This window comes from Equus quagga, chromosome 8 (genome assembly GCF_021613505.1).
Source record: "Equus quagga isolate Etosha38 chromosome 8, UCLA_HA_Equagga_1.0, whole genome shotgun sequence".
In the NCBI taxonomy this organism is placed as follows: Eukaryota; Metazoa; Chordata; class Mammalia; order Perissodactyla; family Equidae; genus Equus; species Equus quagga.
Window position 1 is genome coordinate 117696991 of NC_060274.1, and position 11869 is coordinate 117708859.

Below are 11869 nucleotides of genomic sequence, written 5' to 3' on the forward strand. Positions count from 1 at the left end.
GAAGCTTTATTTGTAAAAGCCAAAAACTATAAACAACCTAAATATTCATCAACATATAAATGGATCAATAAATTGTAATCAATCCATGCAATGGAATACTACTCAGCAATAAAAAGGAACAAACTATGGCTATGCCAGCATGACCAAATCTCAAAAACCCACTGAGTGACAGAAGACAGTACAAGAGAATACATGCGTTACGATTAAATTTATATTAAACTGTAGAAAAGACAAATTTAATCTACAGGGACAAAAAGTAGATCAGGGATTGCCTGGGGTTGGGAAATTGGGGGGTGACGATGAACTGCAGAGGGGCACAAGGGAAATTTTTGGAATGAGGAAATTGTTCCATATCTAGATTGTAGCGATGGTTACATGGGCACACATATTTACCAAAACTTGAGTGCACACCTAAAATGGGTGCATTTTATTGTGTATAACATATCTCAATAATGCCGACTTTAAAAACATGCATATATATGTGTATACAGCACATATTCCCTGACCCAGCACCCCATTTCCGGGAATCTATCTATGGAAATACACATGTGTACTCAGATGCTCAAGGGAACATTACTCTAATCAAATACAACAAAGCTGTTTTTAAAAACAAGGTGGACTTACACATACTAACATGGAAAAAATCTCTAAGACACGATGTTAAGTAAAGGAAGCAGGTTAAGTAATACATATCACATGTTCCCTTCTGTTGAAAAATATGTAAAACAAATAGCATGACCACACAGCACATGTTTACCTTCGGGGAAGGTTGAAGGAGGACTTCAGACTTTACTCTGTATTATTTGACTCTTTTACAAAGTGAAAGTATTCATGAATTGTTTGAGTAGCTTTTAAAGACTGAAAACAAAACAAGAAATTTGGGTGGTTGTTTTTTAAGGAGTCACCGAATTTGAGAAGAAATTTTTCTTCAGTCAAAGCCCAGGACAGCAGTAAGAAGAAAACAAAGGTTTAGTGAAAATACAAACACACACACACAAGAATTGCTACCTCTGGATAAAGAACTGTGGAGAGAAACCCCCAACTTAAACAATTACTTGTCCCTTAAGAGCAAACATGGGTGTCTCCTCCTCAGGGAGGGCCTTCCCAGTTTCTAAGGCATCTCTAAGTCTATGACCACCTTTATGAGGGATGCTTATCTTTGTTCCCACTAGACTGGGCATCCATGTCTTGTGCAGGCCTGTGACCTCATGCTAAGCTGACCAAGGGTCAACACTTGACACTCACTTGCTGCGTGTATCAAAGGTATGTTCCAAAAACTCATCTGCAATTTAGAATCTCAAGTAATACCTACTATCCTCAATTCCCCATCAAAATTGCTTCAGAATTGGTGCAGCCAAAGTGCCTCTCCAGCTCAGGATTAAGAAGGCCCTGACTCCTCTGGATGGAGGAGGGGACCTGGAGAAGCAGTTATCCCACCCACAAGTGGATGAAGGGGTTTCCTCTGACTTACCTTGAAAGCTACAACTTTTCCAGATATGGTACAAGCAGATCTGATCACTCTCCTCTTGGTTCATAGTATTTGGGGACACAGAACCGGAACTATCTCTTTTTTCTACAAAGAAACACCAAAAAGACACATCAACTTCCATCAAAGCTTCTGACATGGGGTTGGAGTAGTTCAAGGTGTAGAGGAGAGAAAAAAGGATTCGTTCATCTCTCTATACAAGATGAAAGTGGGCAAAGCAACCTCACAAAATCCTATAACGTTCGGGATGAAACAACCCTCAGACATGCAGGTGGGCCGTCTGCACTTTAGGGAGGAGCCAGGAAGCCAAATCCAGGACACCATGGAGGGCTCTCTTCTCAGCTCTGGCTGTGCACCCAATTTGCTAGGAGACCCATTTAAAAACACAAGTGCCTGGCTCTACCCCAGAGTGACTCAATCAGAATCTCCAGGTGTGATACCTGGGACACCTTTTATTTAATAAAGGGAGGACCACTGTCCTACTCATTTAGATGGCTTTTGAGATTCCTTCCATATCTAAGGCTGTGATGATCCCACAGGGCGAGTGGAGGGTGACATTTTACAAACTAGAATTGATTCTTTTTTTTTTTAAGGTATGCTTTTTGGTGCGGAAGATTGGCCCTAAGCTAACATCTGTTGCCAATCTTCCTCCTATTTTTCTTCCTCCCCAAAGCCCCAGTACATAGTTGTATATCCTAGTTGTAGGTCATTCTAGTTTTTCTATGTGGGATGCCACCTCAGCATGGCACAATGAGTGGTGCATAAGTCCGCGCCCGGGATCCAAACTGGAGAACCCCAGGCTGCCAAAGGTGGAGCACATGAACTTAACCACTTGGCCACAGGGCCAGCCCCAGAGATGGCTTGAGATTCCTTCTGTATCTAAGGCTGTGATGACCCCAGCGGGTGAGTGGAGGGCTACGTTTTACAAACTAGATTTGATTCTAATAGCAAGTACTTGTTAATGAACTACCAGAATTGGGTACCAATAGCAAGAACAAAAGCAATAAGTAGAAAGCCTACATCTCAAAATGAAACCTCCTTAATTTTAGGTTAATTATAGGAATTGTAATATAAAAAGGGCATTAAGTTGCTTTCCAAGTTTACCTTTACCAGTAGCACTCCAATGAGTCTTTACCTAGTAATTACATTTACCCTACACACACCTACCACCATATAAGCATGTACAACTCATTAACAAACCCTCCCTATTTAGTATCACCTGTCACAACCCCCACTCCCTAGGAAGGGATCACCAACTGTGTTTTACTAAAAGAAGCACAGACTTGCCCAAAGTCACACTTCTATTTAATGGCCAGCTGGAATCCAGGGCCTTACCCGAAGTCCCCTGTGGGTCCGGGGGAGGAAGGTGCCCTCTGCTGGGGGTAGAGCTCTTATTCTTGATGTCATGAGCATTTCTGTAAATGGAAGGCAGCCTGCTCACCAGGTCCGAGCTCATACCCAACTTCTCCAATTTTTCCAGATTCTCAGAATTAGAGAAATCATGAGATCTCTTACAGCCAGTGCCAAACTTGCATTCACCCTGTGAAAAATACTGGCAGACATGGAGTTTGATACACTGCTTTTGAAAGGTACAAGAGCCGTAGGGTCCATCTCCTTTGTTGTAGTGAAGGCAGATCTGTTGACAGAGAAGAGAAAAAGGTTTAGGAAGGCCTCACGCGACACCACATCCCTACTGACCAGTCCACTGGTTAGAAGAGGTTCCTCTAGAGACCCAGCCAAAGCTGTGATTCCGTCATCCACACGGCTATGAGAACATCCCTCACTCTGCACAGACGGCTGCTAATATGTTGTTGGCTAAAATGGGAACTGAGTGGACAGCAGACTGCTCAGAACAAGCCCCTCCACCGGCAAAATCCAAAAGAACTTCAACCTGATCAGAGTGGCTCCCTTCACATGAGACATTTTAATGTAAATCACATAGCAGCATCCTAACAAGACTTATTTACTACCTACACACTTCCCCCAATGATTCTCTGCCTCTCCCCTACCCAGGCCCCAGTTTCTCCCAACTCTCTTTTCTACAATTCAGGGTCAAAGAGCCTCTGAGGATTTAGAGCATCTGAGAGAAGGCCAAATACAGCCTTTTCACTTCTCAAGTGCAAACTGAGACTCAGAGAAGTTAACCGGCCTGATCTAGCTCACAGAGCTATCTACCACATCTGGCACATCTGTTGAACTTTGTTGGCAAAGCTGGGACTTGAACTTGAATCAACTGCTCCTTCTCTACACCACAAATTCTTGGTGATAGGAAGCAGGCCCAAGACCACCAGGGGCCCAACCATCAATTTACAGGCATTATTTTGAGCAAGATGTAGAAATGTAGCAGAGGGCTGTGGAACCCAGACTTAGAACAGCAGGAACCCCACTCTGGAGATGGAAGCCCTGAGGGGAAAGGCGAGAGAGGCTGGGACCCAACCCTGATTCTGCCATTTGCAAGCTGTGTGACCTTGGGCAAGCCACTCATCAGCTGAGATTCAGTTTTTTAATACCTCAGATGAGAATAATGCCACCTACCTCACTGGGCTATTGTGAGGATTAAATGGGAAACAGATGAAGTGGCTAATACAATGCCTGAACATAGTGGGTATTTGATTCATGGTGGCAGCCCCCAAGTGGTCATCTGATAGGGGACTAGCCTGAGAGCAGAAATCCTGGCAGGAAAGCCACACTGGATCCAAGTTTACGGTCTCAGCTCCCATTTGCTGGCACCGTGGTCTGAGCCAACCTGCAGACCCAAGCAGACAGAGGCTACACATGCTCCAGACTGGTCACCTCTGATTCATTTCTCACTCTCCTGACAAGACTGTCTCTCTAAAACATTCATGTCCACTCTCCAAACACAAGTCCCCTCTAACTCCTTCCTGTGATACAAAAGGCTGAGTGGATGAGCCTCTGACCACCTATTTCTCTTTCTCCCTGTCTCCCATCCTAAAGCCAGGTTGCACGGATCTACCTGCTGTCCCCTGATCATGCCAGGTTCCCTCCCCTCTGTGCACAGCTCCCCCTTCCCAGACCTTCACACCTTTATTTAACCTTCAGCACCCAGAGCAGGCACCACACACTCCAGAATGCCTTCTCCAGTGTCCAAACTGTGCCCCCAAGATCAGAGCACTGATTTCAACTGGAGCATCTAAACAGCATCTTGCAATTATCTGCTGACCTGTCTCACCCAGTAAATGTGTTTCCCGGAAGGGCAAAATGGGGTCTTTTATCTCCTTATCACCAGTGCCTAACCCGTGGTAGATATTCAATAAAGGTTAGCTTAATTAAATCAATACTCATTTTCAAAAGGCAAAAGAAAAAAGTTACTACCTATTATGCACCAGTCACTACACTATGTAGCACCTTTCTCAAATGGGCAATTTTAATTGAATAATGTGGAAGAATTTTCATTAAAATATGCCAATCTAATCTCCATTACCTCATCCTAGAAACAGTGCCAGGGCATCTTATAGAACCTGTGCTGGCCACAGGAATGCATCACTCAGATCTGCTGCAGAGCACAATTAACTCTCAGCCCAGCTGCTGCTCTCTGGAGCCACTACCTTATTCACCACATTCCCACAGGCTGCTCCCAGCAAAGACCAAGCACAATGTTCTGGGGAGATGCAGGATGCCTCCAACATCAACTTTACCTCAGAACTTCCTGTTGGGCAGGTGGAAGCTTCCTTGGAGTTGTGCTGCAGTCAGAATCTCTTCTGACCCAGTCCCCTTCTTTCCCTCTCTCCTGCCACAGAGGTCAGACCTGCATCACTGCTGAAGGCTCTCCTACATTCTTCTGTTCCATCCCCAATAAATCTCTTGCACTGCTAACCCCACCTTGGTGTCTGCTTCTCTAAGGACCCAAACTAGTACATCATCATTGTGGGAAGCTTCAAAACAAGTGGTTAACATCTGAAATGCTATATGAGAATTCACATCAACTAAAGTTCAAAATTCCATGGGTGTGACCGAATTAGTAGAGAGCACATCACCTGCCTGTCAGCAGCTCTGGGAAGCTTCTCCACAGACCCAACTGGGTCCAGTGATACCTGCATGGTTCCAAGTCTTGCTGGACAGGGAGGGGCTGCCTGGAGTCTCTCATCCCCTCAGCTCTGTGTAAATAACATCTTGCTACAGCCACTGGACAAACAGACTCCCTCAACCTTACAGAAGCCCTGCAAACGAGGTACTAGCCCAACTGACACAGAAAGAAAGGACGCTTCAAGAAGGGGTAAGGTTGGCCCAAGGTCAAAGATCTAAAAATTAGTAGAGTGCAGGATTCAATCCAGAGCTCCATCAGGCAGACCCCAGTGGTCACAATGGGGTCCGTAGCTTCTCTTATGCAATAATATTTCCCATCTTCCAACCTTCTGACCTCTCCTCAATTACTTGCGCACACACCCACCCCCTCCTGGCACTCACATCCGGCAAAAGCCAGGGGTCGTTCTGAAACAAGAGCTGGCAGAGCTCACTGTAGCTGAGGTGGTCCACACCGTGAGTTCTCAGCACACTCAGGTTGTGATCGGTCGTCAAGCTGTGACTGTTCCTACAGTTCTTCCTGAAAAAAAGCAGAGTTGGTGTCACAGCTGAACTGTATCTTCCCAAAATTCTTATGTTGAAGTCCTAACTCCAGTACCTTAGAAGTAACTGTATTTGGAAACAGTCTTTAAAGAGGTGATTAAGTTAAAATGAGATCACTGGTGAGGGGCCAATCCAATCTGACGGGTGTCCTTAAGAAGAGGGGGTTAGGACACAGACATGTACAAAGGGACAACGTTAAGGACACAGGGAGAAGACAGCCATCTACCAGCCAAGAAGAGAGGCCTCAGAAATAACTAACACTTGATCTCTAACTTCTAGCCTCTAGATCATGAGAAAATAAATTTGATTGTTTAAGCCACCCAGTCTGTTATGGCAGCCTGAGCAAACTAAAACAGATGGTAACATCAGTCTTTAAGATAAATTTTTCAGGAACAGTTCCTGACATTGTTTAGAAGCACCAGAGAAAAAGCAGTATGTCTATGCAAAGATAAAACATAATGCTTATTTACAAACTCACCAGTCACAAGATGAGTCACAGCATACCAGTCACTGGGCACTTCAGAGGCACTTAAACATTGGCTGAATAAATGAGTGTTGACGCCTTACGGTTATAGGTGTTTACACACACCCATACACACTTCTGAGGCCCAGCCCTTTTTTCTGCTTCCTCCCCTTCATTTTTTCCATCAATAAGCCCCTATTGAGGCCTCACTGTGAGCCAGGCCCTGGCACTATGCCCCAATGATCCAAAGATAAGACTTGAAATAATCGCCCAGGTCAACAGGACCGGGAAGAGTTAGGCAAATAGCATTTGCTTGACTCAGTCACTGCCATACCTCACATGCCATGCTTATTATAAGCATCTCAAAAGAAAACCGAACACCTGATTAACTCCTCAAACCTGCACCTCCCACCGGCTCCCTCATCTCAGTAAAAGGCAACTTCCCTCTTCCACTGGACCGATCAAAAAACCTTGGAGTCATTCTGACTCCTCTCCTCTCATCTAGTGGAGGTGAAGGACATAGAGATGACTCTGAAATGGAGTGGGAAGTGCAAGGTCAGCTGTGCTCAGAATACATCAGCCTGGAGAGGAGGGGCACCTGAGCCTGACGGAAGTGGGGAAGCAATCAAGGGAGGGTCCCTGGAATGTATAAAGCCTGAGCCAAATAGGGTTGAGGAAGATCCAGGCAAGGAGAGAAGGGAAAAACATTCTAGGCAGAGGGGCTAATAATCTGGTGCCGCCAGAGCCAAATATATCTAATCATTACAATGATGGCTGCTAAAACTTGTTGAGCATTTACCACAAACCAGGGATTGCTTAAATGTTTTGTGAGTTAACTCATTCAGTCCTCAACAAGCCTAGGAGGTGGGTGATATTATTATCCCCATTTAGCAGATGATGGAACTAAAGCTCAGATATAAAGTACAGTTGTCCCTCCAAATCCGAGGATTCAAGCAACTGATGACCGAAAGGACTAGGATGGTTGTGTCTGTACTGAAAATGTAGACTTTTTTTCTTGTCATTATTCTCTAAACAATACAGTATAACTATTTACATACTATTTACATAGTATTAGGTATAAGTAATCTGGAGATAATTTAAAGCATATGGTAGGATATGCATACATTATATGCAAATATTGCACCATTTTACATAAGGGACTTGAGCATCCCCAGATTTTGGTATCCGAGGGGATCCTGGAACCAATCCCCCAGGGATGCCAAGGGACAACTGTAACTTGCCCAAGATCACCCAGCTAGCAAGAAGCAGAGCCAGAGTTGAAACAAAACAGGCTTGTCCTGGGTTGTGCTGTTGATCACAGTGCTTACTGTCCCCTACGCACAGGATGGAAGTCAGGGACCTGGGACCCTTCCCAGCTGTCACCAATGGGCAAAAAGCAAGTGATGAGCTACTTCTGAAACAAGTGACCCTGCGGTTCATGAAGACAAGGAGAGTCTCAGGGAAAAAAGCATAGAAAATGCAGCCAACCACACCCACTCTCCCTTATGCCACCCAGAAACAGTCAGAGAAGGAAGGTTCAAGAAACTCTCCTGTGTAAATCACAAGGAAAAGGGAAAGGCGAAGAATGAACAAGAAAACTCAGAATCATGTAGGCGAGTAAACACCAGATGCTCAGACTTCCGAGACAAATAAAATCTGACCCCCAGATTTTGGGAACTAGCCTAAGAATAGGGCTGCCATCTCTATTTTACCAAATCCGGACATTAACAAGATCCAACAGTTATCCTCATCATTAGATCCATCCATCCACCATTTATTGTGTCTGCCTTCCTCTCTGGCTGCTGCTCCTCATTCTCCCCTGAGATGCCACTTTCCACCAGTCCCCGAAGGCCTGATTTCCCCAGGGTTCCACCCCCAGACTCCTCTTTGGATCTGACCCACTCCTGGAGCCATGGCCTACACCACCCAACAACTCCCAAACAAGCACCTCAGGGCCCTGATCATCCTCTCAAGCTTCAGACTCAGATAGCTACCCCCCAGGGCAGGCTTCAAAACAAAATCCTCTCCCACTCTCACAGCCAACAATAAGAAAGAAAAGTAAGAGTCATCACTCGGTCAACAAGAAGACACAAAACAAAGTCATCTCAATCAACAATAAGAAAGAAAAGTGAGTCATCACCTCTCTCATACTCTGTCACCATCTCACCGACACCCCATCTCTCCCAAATTTCTCAGATATATCTCTTCTTCTTAAAGCCTTATCTGGGCATTGGAATATTCTAATCTAGACATTTCTGGGCAGCTGTTTCCCAGGGACTACATTTCCCAGCCCCTCTCCAGCAAACCCCGCTGCCACCGCCCCGCATCTAGGCAGGGTTATGAGACAGCTTGTGGTCCAGGAAATGTGGGTGGAAGGTTATCTACCACTTCTAAACCTGACCCGTAAAAACCTCCCTCCAACCCTCTATGTGCATCTTCTCCACCTGCGCCCGGGACCGGATACCCAGAATGGGTTGAGGGGGTAGAGTCTAGGTCAGCCAGCCTGGGCCCCTGAACGACTGCATGGATCAAGGCCCCTACCCCATGCTGACTGTCGTACCTGACATGAATAAGAAATAACATATACTGCCTCAAGCCAAAAAAAAGAAAAGGAGCTAATTCTTCTAGATAACCAGATTAGCTTTCGAACAGGTCCCCATCCCATCCTCCTCTAAATCAGCATCCACACCACTAAGAATATCTTCTTAAAACACAGACCTGACAGCTGCTCTCTCCTGCCATCTGACAGGCCCCCATCACCTTCAGGGTGAGGTTCAAATTCTCTAACATAAGTCTCATCAATCCACTCCACAAATCTCCCTGAGCACCTGCTAAGTGCAGAGGACAGAGCTAAGCGCTGGGGAGACAGCCAGCCAAGACAGCTGGGGCTCCTGCCCTGGCAGAGTCTAGTTCCACTGGTGGGAGTGGGAGGATGTGATGGGTGCTACGAGAAAAGTAAACAGGAAGATGTGAGGAGAGGAAGAGGAAGAAAGCTCAAAAGGAAAGTGGCATTTGAGTTGAGGCCAGGATTCGGGGGCAAACCAGGACAAGTGTTCCAGGTAGAGCAAAGGCCGCCAGATGAGCCAAGGCTGAGTGTGTTCCAGGAGCTCAAGGAGGGGGCGAGGCTGGAGGACGGCTGGGACCAGTTCCCCAGGAACCTTGTGGGTAATGCAAAGGAGCTTGAGGTTTATCCCAAATGCAGCAGGAGCCACTGCCGGCTTGTAAGCAGGTGAACAAAAGAGGTTTTAGAAGATTCCTTCCCGCTGCTGGGCGGGGAAAGCCCTGGGCTCAGCGGCCATGGAAGGAAGCGCTGGAGACCGGGGCGTCGTGGAGCTCCAAGAAGCCAGACGCAGCCCCTTTTCTTCTGGAGAGTCCTTCCCTCCTCCCACCCCACCCCGATACTGCCACACCTAGGGTGTCCCACCCGGCACCGCGCTCTAAGTCACTCTGAGAGCCTAGAGAACACCGCTCGACCCTGAGACGCTCCAACAGTGGCAGGTATTCAGCGGGAGCTCGATAAATGTTCGCTGAAGGGAATGAAGGCGGAGAGGCCAGGGAACGGCCACCTAACTGTCGCGCCAGAATTTAAGAGGGCCCCAAACCGGCTGGGGGAGAAGGGCCCCGCCCCCGTCCCGCGGCCCACACCCCGCGGGCGGCCGTCGGGCCGCGGGCTCGCCGCCTTACCCGGCCCTCAGGAACTTGCAGGCCCCGTAGACCAGGAACTTGCAGAGGTGCAGCTGCGCGCAGAGCCCGGCGCAGCCCGGCTTGGCGCTCTGGTGCGCGCGGCACAGGCGCAGCGCCGAGGCGGCCAGCACCACACGCTCGGTGGCCGCCGCGCCGCCCGCGCCCGCCCGCGCCGCCACCACGAAGCGCCCGCGCTCCCGCAGCAGCCGCTCCAGCGCGTCCGCGCCGACGCCAGCCCGCACGCGACGCCGCAGCTCCTCCAGCTCCAGGGCGCCGCCGGCCGCGCACAGCACCTGGGTCAGCTCGCGGAGCGCGGCGGCCTGGGCCATGGCCGCGGCGGCGGGGGGCGCTGGCCGGCGGGCCGCGGACGGGAGCGACGGCGGGGGCGGCCGACTCGGGCTGGCTGAGCGGCTGGCGAGGGGTGGAGACGCCGGCTGGAAACGAAACCGAAAGCTGCCCAGGCTCGGGGTAAAACAGAAGCCGGGCGGCCTCGCCACGCCCCCGGGCCCGCAGCTGAGCGGGGCTCGGCGCCTTCCGGCCTCAGGGCCGCCAGCTGTGCGCGCCCGCCCGCCCGCCGCAGGGGTCATGCGGCCCGTCGGAAGCCCGCACGGGCTGCTTCGGCTCCCCGCGGACCCATCCGCCGGGCCCCAGAAGTGCTTCTCTGGGCGCTGGACAGAGTCGCAGTCGCTTCCCCGGCGGCAGCGCCCGGCGCGGCCCCGAGCGCCTCCACCCAGATGCTGAGGTGAGGCAGCCCCGGCCCGGCGCATCTTCCTCAGGCGGAGCAGCAGGAGCGCTTCCCGCCAGCTCCCGCGCGCTTCCGCCGGCGCGCGTGCGGTGCAGGCTGGGACGCCCACCCGCGACCCCGCCAAAATGTCGCCCGGGCCCCGCGCGGCCGCCCGGACGGCTCCCTCCAGTCCACCGGGACAGGGCACCTGGGGCCGCCCAGGTGAAGCCGATCGCTCCGAATGGCCAAACGGGCTCAAATGCTGCTTTATCTTCAGTGCGAGCAGCGAATCTCTTCTTTTAAATATACAGGGGTGTTCCTTTCAAAAAGCAAATCCGTTCCTTCTCCCCCCCCCCCCCCCCACCCCGCTGAATAAAGGTTGAACAGATATTTAAAGACTGTTCGGAACCTGGGGACGCTCTGAAGCGTTGATGATAGAAATTGTGAATTGTTAGAACCCTTTGGGAAAGTAATCCCGGAATAGCTATAAAAATGTTAACTGTGCGTGACCTTTGACCCAACGATCTTTCTTCTAGGAATCTTCTAGAACTAAAGGAACAGTAAATAAGTTATGTACAAAAGTGTTTATGTGGAGGAGTTAGGGTGCTGGGAGCAACGTGGTGGGTTGTTACCCAGAGTTTTAATACAGCTTTAACAAGCATGTATTAAATCTCTGTCTATTGACCTAGAAGGAAAGCCATGCTGTGTTGTTCAATGAAGAAAGAAAGGTGTATAGAAACGTCTAAATCAATAGTGAAAAGAGAATGCTATTTGTGTGTGAATGTCGCAAGATATTTTTGAATGAGCATGGAGAAAGCTAAGGAAGGACAGACTATGCTGTTGGCATTAGCACTGGCTGTAGGAAGTATGGGGTAGGAGGAACTAGGAAAGTGGAAAAGAGAAGATGAGAGGCGGAAAGATTGTGGAA

At 48.9% G+C, this 11869-nt stretch overlaps 1 protein-coding gene across 1 annotated transcript in view; it reads right to left on the bottom strand.

Annotated features, from left to right (window-relative positions):
- Positions 1-11536, bottom strand: part of PARP12 (poly(ADP-ribose) polymerase family member 12) — a 38576-nt gene extending 27040 nt beyond the window's left edge. The window contains exons 1-4 of the mRNA XM_046670060.1: positions 10218-11536; positions 5912-6047; positions 2822-3122; positions 1472-1573 (exon numbers count right to left, since the gene is read on the bottom strand). Coding sequence (XP_046526016.1) covers positions 1472-1573; positions 2822-3122; positions 5912-6047; positions 10218-10984 — 1306 coding nt within the window. The 5' untranslated portion in view covers positions 10985-11536. The remainder of the gene's footprint in view (positions 1-1471; positions 1574-2821; positions 3123-5911; positions 6048-10217) is intronic.
- Positions 11537-11869: the final 333 nt, after the last annotated feature.